Source organism: Carlito syrichta, unplaced genomic scaffold (genome assembly GCF_000164805.1).
Source record: "Carlito syrichta isolate Samal-C Ts95f unplaced genomic scaffold, Tarsius_syrichta-2.0.1 Scaffold316023, whole genome shotgun sequence".
In the NCBI taxonomy this organism is placed as follows: Eukaryota; Metazoa; Chordata; class Mammalia; order Primates; family Tarsiidae; genus Carlito; species Carlito syrichta.
The window spans coordinates 579,767-597,662 of record NW_007260119.1 but is presented as its reverse complement, the minus strand read 5'-3'; the positions used below and the strand labels follow the sequence as shown (position 1 = coordinate 597,662).

At 38.3% G+C, this 17,896-nt stretch overlaps 1 protein-coding gene across 1 annotated transcript in view; it reads left to right on the top strand.

The window, feature by feature from the left end:
* The window catches only part of CCDC73 (coiled-coil domain containing 73), a 128,025-nt gene that overhangs the window by 7,034 nt on the left and 103,095 nt on the right, over positions 1 to 17,896 (top strand). The window contains exon 2 of the mRNA XM_008073694.2: positions 10,590 to 10,661. Coding sequence (XP_008071885.1) covers positions 10,590 to 10,661 — 72 coding nt within the window. The remainder of the gene's footprint in view (positions 1 to 10,589; positions 10,662 to 17,896) is intronic.

The window sequence follows — 17,896 nt, the reverse complement described above, 5'->3', positions numbered from 1 at the left end:
TTATTATAATGGGAAAATTATAAACAGTTTAAATATCTGTCAGAAGGCAGTAATAAATGATAGTGTTACATTTGTGACTCCCAATGAACCATCATATTTTGTGCCCTTGAGTAGATCGCGCCCATGTTAATTTAGCCCTGACCATGTCACTTTCTTTGGCCAGCTAGGCATTAGCAAATGCTTGTTCTCTTTGGAACACATCCTCTTGGATGCTAGCAGCGATATCACAAAGCTCAGAATAGATTAGTGCATGATGAGAAGCTACATGAAGAGAGATGCTGGAGTGAGAGTCATTGTCATTCCAGCCCCAGCCAAGCTACCACGTGAATGCTTCTGCATGACTGACCTCACCCATCACACGTGAAGCAGAATTGCCCAGCCAGCCCAGTCAATGTACAGAATTACAAGACCTAATAAGTAATTGTTGTTTTAAATTGCTGAGTTTTGGAGCAGATTGAGAGGCAGAATTAGATGATTGAATCAGAGGCGTGGAATATTATGCAGTTGTTAGAAAGAATGATGAGCAGGTGAGGTGGCACATGCCCGTAGTGACTCACGAAAGGCTGAGGTGGGAGAATCACTTGAGTTCAGGAGTTCAAGTTTAGCCTGGGCCATGTAGTGAGACCCATCTCTTAAAAAAAAAAAAAGAATAAGCTAGGTATGTATATACTGATGTGGAAGATTTGTGTGATAGAGGAAGTCCTTTCTTTGCATAATAGTGTGAAATCATAAAAAAAGGTCCTACAGGCTGAAACTGTGCAAAGCTATTTGAATAATCAGTGGTAAAACTTATGATTGTTAATAAATATTTGTGAAAACATTATATACTGTCAGTATATTTTTATTGTATTTTAAAATTTAGTACACTAAAAATTTTTTTTTTTGAGTTGGATCTTATTCTGTTGTTCAAGTTTGAGTGCAGTGGTGTGATCACGACAGTCATGACTCACGGCAGCCTCGACCTCCTGGGCTCAGGTGATCCCTTCACCTCAGCATCCTGAATAGCTGGGACCACAGTGTGAGCTGGTGTGCCTGACCTAGTTAAAATCGTTTCTAATTTTCATGGCATTTTCTTTTTTAACACTTGGGTTATTTAGGAGTTTATTGATTCTTTAACAGTATTTAAAGCTGGGCACGATGGCTCACGCCTGTCATCCCAGCACTTTGGGCAGCAGAGGTGAGAGAATTGCCTAACCCCAGGGGTTCGAGACCAGCTCGGGCAACTTGGCAAGATCTTGTCTCTTCAGGAAATCAGTTAGCCAGGCGTGGTGCGTGCCTGTGGTTCCAGCTGCTTGGAAGGCTGAGTTGGAAGGATTCCCTGAGCCCAGCAGGTGGAGACTGCAGTGGCCTTGAGCGTGCCACCGCACTCCAGCCTGGGCAACAGAGTGAGACTCCAACTCAAAAAAAAAAATTCAAGAATTTTATTTTTGTTAACTTAAAAATTTGATTTCTGGCTGAAGCAGAAGGATCACTGGGCCCCGCAGGTCGGGGCTGCGGGGGCGGGGAGCGGCCCCTGCACTCCAGTCTGGGCGACAGAATGAGACTCCAACTCAAAAAAAAAAAAAAATTTTGATTTCTAGTTTAATTTTACTGTATTTTGGATAATATACTCTATGTAGTCTCTGTCACTTACTGTATGAGTATGCAGAGATTTGCTTCCTGGTCAAGCATATAATTGATTTTGATAAATATCCCAATATTGATGAACTGGAAAAGAATGTATATTCTGCATTTTCTGGGTACAGTGTTCTATGAATATGAATTCTTATTATTATTATTATTTTTAGTCAGAATCTCACTGTGTTGCCAAGCCTGGAGTGCAGAGGCATGCTCATGGCCACCCCAGCTTCAACCTGATGAGCTCAGGCGATCCTTCCATCTCAGCCTTCAAGTAGCTGGAACTACAGGCGTGCACAACCATACCTGGCTAAATTTTTTTGATGTATCGTAGAGACAAGGTCTCACCAAGTTGCCCAGACTGGTCTCAAACCCCTGAGCTCAGGCAATCCTCTCGCCTTGGCCTCCCAAAGTGCTGGGATTACAGTCTTGAGCCACTGTGCTTGGCATGAATTATACTGATCAATTTTGTCAGTCTTGTTCACATCTTCTATATCCCTATTAATTTTTTGTCTATATTTTCCATTTTTTTCCTCTCCATGTTTCAGTCTGTTTTCTTTTGTCGTTTCATTTCACTAATCCTCTCTTCAGTTTGTCTAATTTGCTGATAAAGTTAATCTGTTGAGTTCTTAATTTGATTTACTATATTTTTCAGTTCTAAAATTCTCATTTGGGGCCAGATGCGGTGACTCATGCATGTCATCCCAGCACTTTGGGAGACGGAGGCAAGAGGATTACTTGAGCCCAGGAGTTCAAGCCCAGCCTGGGCAACATGGCGAGACCATGTCTCTACAATAAATAAATAAATAAATTAACTGGGAGTAAGTGGCATGCATCTCTAGGTCCCAGCTACTTGGAAGACTGAGGCAGAAGGAGCGCCTGAGCCCAGGAGATGGAGGCTGCGGTAGCTGTGATCGTGCCACTGCACTCCAGCCTGGGCAACAGAGTGGGACTTTGACTCAATAAATAGATAGATAGATAGATAGATAGATAGATAAAATTTTTGTTTGGCCTTTCTTTTATAATTTTCAGTCCTTTGCTCATGTAATTTCTTGAGCATATTAATCACATGTAGATGCCAGTAAACTCTAAGATCAGACTTCTTGTAGATCTGTTTTTATTGTCTTTTTTTATTGTCAAAAACCCCCTTGGTTTTTGATTATTTGACCTTATCTTCTGGAATGTAGGGTAAATGTTGATTGAATGACTGACTTTGTGTATGAAAAATTTGCAAAGGAAATTTGATGCTTTGGATGGTATTGTCTTTCTTTAGAGAGATTTACTTTTGCCTCTGGAAGTTAGCGTTGGGCAGGTCATTTTATTAACTAGAGATTAAGCTGATGGAGGCTGAGTTTCCATCTTCATGAGTGCTAGTTTATTTCCACCCTATAACTCCTAGTCTCATGCAACCCTTCCTCCTTGGCCTCCCAAAATGCTGGGATTACAAGCGTGGGCAGTAGTCTGAATCAACAAAATAGTTTACAGTATAGTGAATCCAGAATGTGTGAGTTTTAGAAGTTAGACATCATTTCTAATACATGCCCGTATCAGATAGAGCCACATAATTACTGCTAAGGGATAGGGATGAACAATAATAGCACAGGGATAACAAATTCAGCTTCCTTCATGACTCAGGTAGTTGGCATCGATCTGAGTACTGTAGGAATTACATTTAACTGGAAAGAAAGCCTGCATCTTCAGTTCAACCTACATCTGCCATTTAGCTCCAAGTGACTGTTGACATGTAGAAAAATAGGCCCTATGCTATCAGCTCTTTCAGTTATTGAAGAGAAACCAGCCAGATTTCAATATAAATCTATGGGATTTAAAAAATTAGAAGTATGTTGAAAGTTTTTTTAAAAAATTATGTTTTGGAGCTGGGCTCGGTGGCTCAGCCTGTAATCCCGTGCCTTTGGGAGGCTGAGGTGAGTGGATTGCCTGAGCCTGCGGGTTCGAGACCCACCCGGGCAACTTGGCAAGACCTCATCTCTACAATATATCAAAAAATTAGCCGGGCATGGTAGCGCGTGCCTGTAGTTCCAGCTACTTGGAAGGCTGAGGCGGAGGGATTGCCGGAGCCCAGCAGGTGGAGGCTGCGGTGGCTGGTAGCGGCCACTGCACTCCAGTCTGGGCGACAGAGTGAGACTCCAACCCCCCCCCAAATATATATATATATATATATATATATATATATATATGTTTTGGAGCCAAATTATTTCTACAGCAGGAAAAGGCCTCTACCACAAAGCTTTTAGTCTTTTAATATATGCATTCATTTGCTAACTTTTTACAAGCAATTCCTCAGTCTATGCCTTAAGAGAATTGAAAAGTTAATAGGTACCACATCCCATGCAAATTAATGACTACACTATTACGTAGTATGCATTATGTATCATAGAATGCTGGTTAAAGTATTATGGTACTTCTGAGAAAGGATACATTAAACTTATTAAATATGTAAACAGGAATAAGTTTTGGAATTCTAAATTATCAGTAAATGGAAGTCACTGCAGTTTTGGGTTGTCTAAAATAAAGGTTTTCTAAGAAAATTGTGAGGGAAAATTGGGTAGCTAATGGCATAACATATAGTGAACAACATTAAGTAGCGTTTCAATGCTCTATAAAATTAGAGTAGAATCAAACCCCTTTCTAGTTATTATGATTTGTAGAATATATATCTTTATACCACATAGAAAACTGATAAAATGGGTGATAGCCATATTGCTGGAAAATAGCATTAGCATATACTTGTATGTACTCTATTAAGATTTTATTAAGTTTATGCTTTCTGTTAAAAATTATTTAACTTTGTAATGTAACTTTTATTTTTTTCTTCTACTCATTAAGCAGCTTTTAAAAGTTATTAATAAAAAAATTTTATGAAATTGTCAATGAAAGAAACATATTAGATTTAGTAAGAAAATTCCATCTCTAACTTCAATAAAGTATTCTGGAATATAGAGTCTTAAAAGTATTTATTTTTTATTAGATGCCTTAGGACTACAAGGATGTAAGTGTTTTTATAAAAACAATAAAGGAGGAGTAATTTGATGGTTTATTTACTCTTTATAACCTTTAGAAAGTGTCATGCTTTTTTTAAAGTGCTTGCTTCAGGCTGTAGTTTTACAAGATGGGCTGTGTATTGGTCAGGCCTCTTCAATTCTTGACCCTGAACAGATTTAGGGACATAGTATATACAGTAGACATGTGTCCAAGCAGCCAAAACTGTAACTGTGTACTTTTACATTCTTTTTCAAACTCATAATCTACCTCCTACGAAATTGCCTGATCAGTTTCTCATATTGTCTAGGAACATAGTAATCACTTTTCGAGATAGTTTCTTGGTTTGATTGCTAAAAATGTATTCAAGATAAATATTTCTGATATTCATGGGATAGCCTTAAAGTTTATATTTTAAAAATCTTTTCCCCATAGTAATTATACTTGTTTTCACATGTCAACTTAATCTATTACAAATATTTTGATATAGGAAAATATTAATATTAGAACATTCATAGCAATTCTTTTTTTTTTTTTTTGAGTTGGAGTCTTGCTCTATCACCTAGACTGGAGTGCAGTGGCCGCTCCCGGCCACCGCAGCCTCGACCTGCTGGACTCCGGTGATTCCCTCCGCCTCAGCCTTCCAAGTAGCTGGAACTACAGTCATGTGCCACCACGCCCGGCTAATTTTTTGATTTATTGTAGAGATGAGGTCTTGTCAAGTTGCCCAGGCGGGTCTCGAACCCGCGGACTCAGGCAATCCACTCACCTCAGCCTTCCAAAGCGCGGGATTACAGGTTGACATAACAATTCTTAAGTTCTTCTGTTTTTCATTCAACAAGTATTTCTAGTTTTTATTTTGAAATGCTCTACCAAATAATCTGAATGTACTTGCATAATTAACAGATTTTTTTAAAAATGATTTTTAATGGTTTTCTAAATTTTTGGAGTTAGGAAGATTAACTTCTGGAGTTTTTGAAGGAAAGGAGTATATCATAACGATCCATACTGTCCTACAGCATACACAATCTCTCTAAGGTAATATAATGCAGCGTTTAAGAGGCTCATCTGGGTTCAAATACTGTCTCTGCTGTTTACCTGCTGTATAACTTTAGGCAAGTCATTTATCCTTTTGCTACCTCAGTATCTTTATGTACACAATTCTGATAGTAAGAGTACCTACCTCACACAATTATGCCCAGGATTAAGGTAACCAATACATAAATAAACAGCACTTAGAACGATATCTAAATCATGGTAAGATCTCAGAACCCACTCTAACCACTGAAAGAGAACCAGACCTACACAGAGCAAACGGTATCTTGCACATTTTAATCCAGCTGCTTTGGGAAGAGATACATATTTTAAGTATATGGTCTCTCAGAACAAATGCATATATGAACACTTATTTCCTCTTTCAGTATGTTTTGATAATAGACATTTTACTGCAGGAGATTCTAATCTCTCCTCATTCACTTATCATGTAGTGTACACTATTGATATGCATTTCCTCCCTTCTTCCACGTTGGAAAAACCCTGATTGTGTCTTAAGAGTTCACCTCTCATCAATGGGAGTGATAAATTCTCACTGCTCTTGATCACTCATGAAGATTAAGTATACTCTGCCCTGCCACGACTGGCTTAGGAGTGAGCATGTGACCCAGTTATGGTCGATCAGATATTAGGAGATGTGTATTGGGAAGCTTCTGGGAAAGGTTTTATTATCAAGAGAATACATTTCTTTCTACTACAAGAAACTCTTTGACTTGTCTTTAATGCCTGTGGTCAAGGTAACCATTCTGCAACATTAGGGGTGGAAAGCCTGAGTAAAATCACTTTGATAATGGCAACATGGAAAGATGGGCAGAATCGTAATATTAATGAAATTGTTGAGTGAACCACGGAAATAATCAGTCCTAGAAGCACTCTACCTTTAGTCTCTTTTTCATGTGAGATAACTCCCACAAGTCATTGTGAGTTGGATTTTGTTGTTACTTGCTGCTGAAAATATTATAAATGAGACCACTTTCATGAAAGTCTATCTTTGAGTAATGTGGCATAAGTGTGCTTGTGTGAGTATGTGTTTAGAAAGTGAAGAACACATAAATGATTCATAGGAAAATATTTCATTTAAATAAGCACAATATTTTATCTGTTAATGTCCACTCTTTGGTTTCTCTGTAACATTTTGCTATAAAAATTGTCAAACATATAGCAAAACTGAAATAATTTTACTGTGAACACTCATATTGTTAACATTTTACTAGAGTTGCTTAATCACACAGCTGTCCCTCTTTTGACTTCATTCTTTGATGAAGACATCAGAGCACTACTTCCTAAATACTTTAAAATAAATGTCATCAAACAGAACTTATTATTTCTTTTCTTTCTTGAGTCGTAGTCTCTCTGTGTCACCCAGGCTGTATTGCAGTGGTATGCTCACAGCCACCGTAGCCTCGGCCTGTTGGACTCAGGCAATCCTTCCGCCTCAGCCTTCCAAGTAGCTGGAACTATAGGCATGCGCCACCACACCCAGCTAATTTTTTGATTTATTGTAGAGACGAGGTCTCACCAAGTTGCTCAGGCTGGTCTCAAGTCCCTGGGCTCAGGCAATCCTCTTGCCTCGGCCTCCCAAAGTGCTGGTATTACAGGCTTGAGCCACCGCGCCTGGTCAAGTTTACTATTTCTTTACATTAATGTTTACGTGAAATGTACAAATCTTAGCTGTACATTCAGTGAGTTGGGACAGATGGGTACACCTATATAATGCAAAGCCTTATCAAGACATAAAATATTTCCATCAACTCAGCCAGCGCCCTCACTCCTCTTCCCAGGCAAATTCTACCCCTCCCCAAGAGACAACCACTGTTTTGATTTTTTGCCATACTCAGTTAGTTTTATTTGTTTTAACATTTCATATAAATTGAATCATGCATTGTATATTATTTTAGGTAAGGGCACTTTCATCTGGCATGTTTTTAGTCCATCTGTGTTGTGTTTATTATCATACAGATCCTGTACTTGCTCTTTAAAGTGTATACTTCTGTAATTCATGTTCTCTGATGTGATTATAAATTGTATTGAATTTTAAATTTTGGTTTCTGCATGTTCACTGTTATAGAAATGTGATTTTTTTTTTTTTCTGTGTGTGACCTTGTTGAATTCACTTAATAGTTTTGGGAGTTTTTTGTAGGTTCCTTAGCATTCTTTATGTGTACAATCATATCATCTGCAAATAGAATCAGTTTTATTTCTTCCTTTTCAGCCCGATTACTTATTTATACCTTATTGCAGTGGCTAAAACTTTCAGTACTATGTCTAATAACAGCAGTGAGAGTAAACACCTCTGCTTTGTTTCTGATCTTACAGCGAAAACAGTCTCTCATCATTAAATACGCTGTAACATTTAGGGTTTTGTAAACATTCTTTTCAAAAAGTAAAGGTAATATTCTCTAAGCCTTTATTCCTAACTTGCTGAGAGTTTTATTAATGGGTGTTGGGTCTTGTCATGTGCTTTTTATGTCAATTGATTTGATCATCTTATTTGCTTATTAGTGTGGTAAATTATACTGACTTTCAACTGTTGAACCTGACTTGTATACTTGGAATAAGCTCCACTTGGTCATGGTGTATAATTTTTGTATATATTGTTGGATTCTTTTTGCTAATATGTTATTAAGGATTTTTGCATCAAAATTTGTGAGAGATATTGGTTGGAATTTTCCCTTTTATGCTCTTTATTTGGCCTTTGGCATTATGGTAAACAAGTCTCATAAAATCAGTTGGCATGTAGTTTCCTCTTCTATTTTGCTGGAAGAAAGCATGTAAAAGAAGTTAATTCTTCTTTAATGTTTGGTAGTATTCTCAAGTGAAACCATCTGGGCCTGGGGAGTCCTCTTTGGGAGCTTTTAAATTACAAATTCAACTTCTTTAATGGTTATAGGACTGTTTAGATTGTCTTTATCATCTTGGTTGAGTTTTGGTGGTTTGTAGTTTTTGATGACTTGGTTCATTTCTGTAAGTTATCAAATTTATGAGTATAAAGTTGTTTGTAGCATTTCCTTATTGTCTTTTTATGACTATATTTTTGTGCATGGTTTCTTTTAGCTCTTTGCGTATATTTAAAATAGCTGACTTAAAGCCTTCAGGTAAAATGTCCAATGTCTGGACTTTCTAAGGTACAGTTTCTATTAATTTTTTTCCTATGTATGTGTCACACTTTACTGTTTCTTTGCATGCCTTGGAATTTTTTGTTAAGTTGGACATTTTGGATTAATGGCAACTCTGGAAACCAGATTCTTTCTCCTTTACAGGTTGCTGTTGCCGTTGTCTTTGTTTAGTGTCTTTTCTGAAGTCATTTGTAAAGTCTGTTGACTTTGTTGTGTGTGGCCACTGAAGTCACTGTACTGTTAGTTTAGTGGTCAGCTAGTGACTTGACAGTGATTTCCTTAAACACCTAGAACCAAAGAAAAATCAATCTCCTAGTTTTTGCAGAAGGGCTCTGCATGTGTTGCTTGAGGCATACCTTCAGCCCTCAAACCAGGTAGGTTTCAACTGGATTTCTCTAGTGAGATGTTGTGTTTATGGTGTTGGCTAAATAGGAGTATTACATTATTTTAAACAAAACCCGAGGGTTTCCTAGTGACTGCTTCCTGCTTGGCTTTGGGCCTCCCCACTTGACTTTGGGTCTTCTCTTGGTGCTGCTTCCCAGAGACAGTCTGTCTTTGCAGCTCTCCCAGCTGTATCTCCCGTTTTTTTGTTTTTTTTTTAGTCAGAGTCTCATTCTGTTGCCCAGGCTGGGAGTGCAGTGGCACACTCTTAGCCAGTGCAGCCTTGACCTGCTGGGCTCAGGTGATCCTTCTGCCTCACCCTTCTAAGCAGCTGAAACTCTAGGCACATACCACCATACTTAGCTCATTTTTCTCAATTTATTGTAGAGACAAGGTCTCACCAAGTTGCCCAGGCTGGTCTCGACCCCCTGGGCTCAGGCAATCCTCTTGCTTCTGTCTCCCAGAGTTCTAGGATTACAGGCATGCGTCGCCACGCCTAGCCACTCCTGTTCTTTTTACTTGATGCTTATTGATGTGATGGTGGTAGCCGTGGAGGAAGAAGGGCATTCTTGATATTCTCATGAAGTCTCAGTCTTAGGTGAACCTGAATCTCAGATTGAGATCTTCAGAATTGGGATCCTTCTTCTTTATGTAATGCTGGGCCTAAAATGTATTCCTGCCCCTCCCCCTATGGTAGAGCTGTCGCTGCTTTGTTTTTGCAGACCTTCTCCTCCCAGTGGCAGCGCGTTTCCACAGGTGCTCTCAAGAGGTAGTTTTTATTGCTCTTACGACTGGTCTGCCTGAGTTTTTAGTAGGTCCCCCAGGCCCTGCAGAGGGTTTCAGCCAGTGTCTTTAGCTATGGTTTTTGTTGCCCTTCTCCCTGCAGATTAAGGTTTTGGTCTGTAGGGGAAATAGGGAAGATGGCTTGTGACTGCTCTTCCCCCACACAGCCAGTATTGCAGGAGAAGCTTTTGCAGGCTTCTTCTCGCCATTCTTTGGAAGCACCTGGTTGGTTTCCTGGGAGAAAAACCTACTGGAGAATACAAATCTTCCTGTTTTAGGACCCTGAGGGGATGCACATTTTCACAGTAGCCCACATTTTGTCTTTAACAATTTATTAAGGACTTTTGACTGAATCTTCTTTCCTGTCCTCAGTGGCTTATGTCCCAGGTAAGGAAATGCTGGAGTTCTGTTTCTCCCTCCAGGCACCTGTCTCTAACTAGATTTTGTATTACCTGATCTATCTGGGACTTCAGTTGTCTGATGGATTTGTCCATTTAATTTGCAATTTGTCCAGCTTTTTTTTTTTTTTTTTGCTGTGAGGATAAGAGGATACTGTTTCTATCTTTCTAGAAAGAACTGAAACTGGACATTTTAAAGTTCTAATTGTCATAGCATTTTGCTTTTTTATTTTTGATATAGGAAATAGAAACTCAATATGAGGAGCAGATTGGGAAAATTATTGTGGAGACTGAAGAACTTAAATGGCAAAAAGTGAGTATTTTTCTCTCAGATTAGGATTTGTAACATCTATTTTAAAATGTATTCTTATCCTTATTGCAAAGCTAATTTTTAACATAATTGGGGATAGCACATTATTTTAAATGAAGTCTCAAGAAAATCCTAACTAAAACTGTTAGTAACATGTAGTCTTCCAGAAAACTGAGGATACAAATTTTGCTCAGGCCTTTTAATATTATACACTGAGGATAACTCTGAAAACGACTACATTGTGAACTATGTTACATCTCAGAATCATGTTATATGTTATAGGGCAATGAAAATATTTTGAAAGCAGTGAAACCTCATGACTTGTACCATTTTTCCAAGGCTATTGTTACATAATGTAATCAAATATTTTTTAAAAAATAGTATCAGTACTGATTTTCTGTGTAGTTTTATACTGAAACATTTATGATACTGCTTCCCCTGCCTATCCATCAAAGGCATCTTAACAGCTGAAAACTGAAAGCTTAATTTTCATAATTCCTCACCATTTGGCAATATGGAACAGGAACTTGGGGGAAACAAGTTCAGAATTCAGGTGCTAGAGGATTGCCCAAACTAGAAATAATTGGAATGTTAGGGCCAGACAGACCCACAGAGTTGTGCAGAATATGGGAGTAAAACCAGGATTGAACTATATGAGGGGCAGGTCTGAAACAGACCTGTCTATGGAAAGAAAGAACAGGTAAATACTAAGTACAAACTAAAGTTCAAAACTGATTTCAAAATGTCAAGTTATATCTTGATTTTGGATAAAGACAGTAAATAGTATAATGTTACCAGAATTCCTAAGTTAACCAGTAAGTCTAATAAATAAAACTTAAGTTGGATTTTATTATGACCAGACACAGTGCCTCACGCATGTAATCCCAGCACTTTGGGCTGCTTAGGTGGGAGGATTGCTTGAGGCCAGGAATTTGAGACCAGCCTGGGCAACATAGTGGATCCTGTCTTTACAAAAAAATTCAAAAAATTAGTTGGGCGTGGCGGCACGTGCCTCTAGTTCCAGCTACACAGGAGACTCAAGTGGGAGGATCTCTCAAGCCCAGGAGTTTGAGACCAGTCTGGGCAGCACAGTGAGATTCGTATCTACAAAAGAAATTTAAAAAATTAGCTAGGCATGATGGTGCACACTTGTACTTCCAGCTACTTGGGTGGCTAGGAGGATTGCTTGAGCATTGGAGTTCAAGGCTGCAGTAAGCTATGATCGGGCCACTGGATTCCAGCCTGGTTGGGAGAACAAGACTCTATCTCTGAATGAATGAAAACAGGAATCCAATTTAAAATAGAGAGCATGTTTAGAGTATTTAAGCTGATTCTAAGGTTTATATGGAAATAAACATTTAGGAGTAGCTGGGAAATTTTGGAAAGAACTAGCCATACTTGATTCTTAAACATATTCTAAAGCTATAGTTATTAAAATAGTTTTGAAGTACACATAAATATTTAGCGGGACATGATTGTGTCTAGAAATAGATTCAAATATATAAGATAATTGAGTGAATGATAAAGGTGGCTTTCAAATCATTGGGGAAGAATAGATTATTCAAGAAATGGTACTAGTACTGGGTTCCAGCTGAAGAAAAAGCCAGATTCCTGCCTCACTTTACACATCTGTAGAAAAACAAGAACTTTCATATGTTGCTGGCTATGTAAATTAGAAGTACCTGATTGCATCCCGCAAAATATCACCAAACACAGCATGTGAATAAAGCAGTTATGTTTATTAGAACTCTTTGCAGTAAGTGAAAACACTACTTTTAAGGCGTCTTAGTGGTGTTTCAAAAGGGGCAAATCAGCACTGGAATATGTAAGGTGTTATAAGGTCTAGGCACAAGTGGCCTTAGGCAGGTCTTTTGAGGCCATGTGTTGATTGGGATTGGACAAATTTTGTAACATAGTGTTTCAGGACTGGTAAATGTAACAGCATGAGAGACCCCGGAAGCTAGTCTTGAGAGTAAATAATTGTTTGATAAACCAGCTGTTTACCCTAATAAATTATTGCTCAGATAAATTCTTTTGTAGCAATTTCCTGAAACAAACAGTTATTTAATTTGTTGGTTTTTACAGGCTTCTGTTTGCTGGGCAAAGATTTCTTGGAATGAAACCTAAATTGTGTTGACACAAGTATTCTCAGTTCTTAGTACTAATAGCTCTGTTATATTGATGTGGGTAGTGTCAGTTCTTTGGTGCCTCTTACTTCTTCAGCCTGAACTGGAGAACAGACCATTATTATTTAGGATGTGATCGATCAAGATTGATGCTGCTTGATGAAGAGACATGACAGCATGTAAGATTGTTTCTGGTGGAGTGGTATGTGTGTATCAGTTTTCCCTATTCTTGGATGATCATTTGATAGGACAGTGGCCATGCAACAGTTTTTAAGACTCCAGAAGTCACATGTTTGAACATACTAATATGGAAAAATACTAAGCAAAAGATTATTTACAGAATTTGTAGATCGCTTCTAAGCCAGCAGTCAAGAATACCTATATTAATCCAAGAGAACAGAGGTCATCGTCAAATCACAAATGAATTTTATTTAGTAATTGCACTCACATCCTAGAATAGCCAAGAATGCAGCGAACGGTATTAAGGATGAGGACCTTAGAAATCGTGGTTAATAAATAATATATGTTTAGTCATTTAAGGTTCTGAATTATTAACAAAGAAGAAAGAAAATATCTAGGAAAATAAAGAACAAAAGCTTACAAAATAGAAGATTGCAGTCTGTGGCTCTGATTCTCTAGCTGGAGTATAAGCAAGCTTTTTGTGTAAAGAGTCATATAGTCAGTATTTAAGACTCATGGACCATATCGTCTCTGTCACAACACTCACTTCTGTTGTAGTGTGAAAGCAACCACGAACAATACTTAAATGAATAAGTGTGGCTATGTTCCTAAAAAACTTTGTTTATGGACACCAGAATTTAAAATTTATACTATTTTCAAGTGATTTGAATTTTTTTTTTCTTTTTAGCCATCAAAAAATGTAAAAACTATTCTTAGCTCACAGACTATACAAAAACAGACAGTTGGCCAGATTTGACCCATGGGTCATAGTTTGTTGACCCCTGATCTAGCCCTTATTCTGTAGGTCTTGGTTAGAGGCTGTCTATATCATATAGTTGCTGTCTTGATTCAGATCTCATGGGTGGAAACTACTTGTTTCTGAAGATAGTCTGCTTCTGAAGTTTTCTATCTCTGAGTTTTCTATATCTTGATGGAATGGCAGTCCCAGTATTAGACAATGAAATCTCCAATTTGTTCATCTAGGAGACTTGAATTCAATAATCTGTGCACTGGAGTTTAGCTACTGTGCTAGCAGTCAGAATACCTGATTATTTCCAACATGGTTTCAAGGTGTGTGTGTGAGTGTGTGTGTTTTCTGTCTCCCTCTGAGGTCATTTCCAGAAGATACTGAATTTTAGGTCATGTAGAGGAAAAGCAGTTTTTGTCTATTAGTGATAAGACTGTGAAACATATTGCATGAGTCCCTTGAATTACTTTACCACATTTGTCTGTAGTAAGGAAATGTCCATACAGGGGAGAAGCAGCCCGCTTCATAGAGCAAAGTCTAACGAGTTTACGGAGAAAGCCAGTGATGTAGGGAGTATGGATTTCATGGTATTATGAGTTAGAGGTGACCTTCTTGGTCATGAAAGTTCTGGAGCATCAGATTTAATATGCCATTAGCTCACTCTACTTTTCCTCAAGATTAAGCATGATGGGGGCAGTGAAGTTTCTAAACAAATGATAAGGCTTTACAAAGTACTCTAATGCCACCTGGTAAAATGAGTGCCCCACCACTAGAGAGCCTCAGGTGGAGAACACAAAATTAAGTAATTTTTTTCTACTTACAGAACTGTAGTGCTCTGGCAAGAAAAAGTTTCTGTTTATCTAGAGAAATTGTAAGCAATGATGAGACCATATTTAGAACCCATTGCAGGGATTAATTTTTGGAAATCAATTAGGAGGTATTTATAGGGACTCTGGGACTTGGATTTACAAGGATAACAGTTGTACCAGGATGGTGCTGGTGATGGAGAGATATGCACCAGAGACACACTCAGCTATCTTAGGAAAATTTCCCTACCAGTGCTAATCAAGTATAATCAGTTTATCCTTGCTCTGGTGGGTAATTTCATGTAAAATTTTTGCAAAGTTCCACTGAGGTCCTCTGGTGCCACCAAGTGTCTGTCCTGAAAGTGTCCTGAAGATTTTGTGGTGTTTTTTTTTTAAATTTATAATTGTTTTATTTTCAGACTCTGAAGCCAATTATGGGCATTCCAAAGATAACCTTTCTTAATTTCTTCAAAGATTTGATTTTGTTGGATATCATAAGGGCCAGGACTATGTGTCATAAAGATTAGTTAGGACATTTCCTCTAGCCTTAATGTTATCCCTTTTAGTGTGGCTTTATGATAGCCACCTCCTAAGGAGGCATTAAAGCGCTTAAAACTGTTGACATTTGAAACTAGAATTCTTATGGAAGGCAGAAGCCCTCATTATTTCTACAATACGCCCAACCGTGTACTACTCCAAAGTCATAGCTGCTGTTTGTGTTAGCTCTCTTATTCCTCGACAACTGGCAAGTTTTGCGTGGTAGGATCAGTCTTGTCTTCTGAGCTGAGTTAAAATCTGGTAAGGATCTATAAGTTGGGGGTCAGTTGAGATATTTGTGGTATGTCCTCTCTGACACTTTTTTCCACTTTGGTTTAAAAAAAACTACCAATCAGCCGGGCTTGGTGGCTCAGCCTGTAATCCCGCGCCTTGGGAGGCTGAGGTGAATGAATTGTCTGAGCCCGCAGGTTCGAGACCTGCCTGGGCAACTTGGCGAGACCTCATCTCTACAATAAATCAAAAAATTAGCTGGGCATGGTAGCGCGTGCCTGTAGTTCCAGCTACTTGGAAGGCTGAGGCGGAAGGATCACCGGAGCCCAGCAGGTTGAGGCTGCAGTGGCCGGGAGAGGCCACTGCACTCCAGTCTGGGCAACAGAGTGAGACTCCAACTCAAAAAAGAAAAAACCTACCTGTCAACAAACAATATTAAACCTAGGTTTAATCTGGGGAGAGTTTCTAATAAATCTGTCTGAACTATAGTTGTTGCTGAGACAGAGACTAGATTGTCATGGATTTCTCTTTCATTGGGTAATAGAAAAAGAGTGGCAGGCATTTTTTTTTTAAGATTCTCTATGAAACACATTTATTAGGAATAGAGAATAAAGAGATTTATTTTATATTGGAAGTTATTGCTCATCAACATATTTCTTGAAAGAAAACTTGTCAGGTACTCTGTTTAATCTCTATCTCTTTTACCACATCAGTATATTTTGGTTTTTTTCATTAAGACATAAAAACATTAAATTTTTTTAGCTGAGTGTGGTGGCATGTACCTATAGTTCCGGCTACCTAGAAGGCTAAGGCAGAAGGATTGCCAGAGTTCGGCAGGTCGATGCTGGTGTGGCCGTGAGTGTGCCACTGCACTCCAGCCTGGGTGACAGAGTGAGACTACAACTCAAAAAAATTTTTTAATTTTAACCTGTTTTTAATTTGTCTTTATATATGCTATATATAAAATGAACACCCTGTGTGTGTATGTATAAGGAACCCCCCCAAAAACCAGAATTATCTTTTGGAGGGTGGGTCCCTTGTAGTACAGGCTTCCCCCACTGGGTCAGTGCTCTAGGAACCCCTCAGCATCAGTGGACCAACTAACGTTTTTGTGAGAGGCTGCATTAGGTTTAGGTGAATTCCTTTTTGGAGACTCTTTCAGTGCGTTTGCCCATTTCATGATGGGTGATTTTACAAGCGCACCTGCCCACACTGCACTGAACATTCAGCAGTTTTTCACCAGAAATGTATGACCTCTGTGCCCCACCCTCCCTATTCATCAAATCTTGCCACAAGTGACTTTTTTTGTTTCCCTGGATGAAAAAAGTCCCCAAAGGGAAATGTTTTGCCATTGTGGAAGAGCTGAAACATAAAACAGCAGAAGCACTAAAAGGCATCAAAATTGATGGGCTCAAAAACTGTTTTGAGCAGTGGGAGAAGTATTTCGATAGGTGTATTGCATCAAATGGAGAAGACTTTAAAGGTGACTGAAGTTTAAACATGTAAGAATAAATTCCAGTTTTTTGGGGGTCCCCCTCATCTATATTGAATAACATAAAAAGTGAAATTAATGATATATATATGTGTTATATATATAAAATTAGGTAAGATTATATGGTAGACTTATTGGCAATTTTAGGAGACAAATGTCAAATATTATTGCATACTTTGTGCAAATTAAAAATGCAAGTGGAATCAGCAACTAGATTTTTTTGTTTTCATGCCTCTTTATTGTTTATTTAAATTTTTAATGGACAAATAAAATTGTATATATTTATGAGGTACAGTGTAATGTTTTGAAATACGTGTGTGTGTATGTGTTAGAATGATTATATGAATGTAATTATTAACATGTCCATCGCCTTAATGCTTATTTTTTTGTAGTGAAAGCATTTAAAATCTACTCTTAGCAATTCTGAAATATACATTATTATTAACTGTTGCCACCATGCTGTGCATTAGATCTTGAAAACTATTCTTCTTGTCTAACTGGAACTTAGTACATTTGATCAACATCTCCCCATTCCCTCCACCCCACAACCCCACCTCCCCAGCTTCTGGTAACTACCATTTTACTCTCAACTTCCGTAAGTTTGACTTTTGTTGGATTCCTTGTACAAGTGAGATCATGTGGTATTTGTCTTTCTGTTAGTAGGCCTTAAGGTATTATAGCCCTGAGTGGAAATGTGCGGGGAAAAAAGTAGTAGAAACTCATAGAAGTCGAGCCTGCTTGCTGAGAAATGTATTTTCAGTAAGCAGCGAGGATTGTACAGTCTGAGAAACCATAAGTTTTAGCAAATCCTTAAACCAAGTCAGTAGAAGCCTTTACAAGTTTGGCGGTTGTAGTAAGCAGTTGGGCCCTGATCATTCCTGTGTTGTTGTTTGAGGATTAGGGCTTGTTTACATTGCTCAGGTACAAATAGGTAGAGGTGGGGGGTGTTGAAGAATTATTATTTTTTTAATATATATTTTTTATTTTAAAGTTGTGGGGTACAATTAAGGGTTAGGTATACAAATATTCATTGTACAGGTACCCTTGTTGATGAGGTATGCCCCCCTTTCCCCAGACAGATATTGACTACTATTAATCCCACCTCCCTTCCCCTCCCT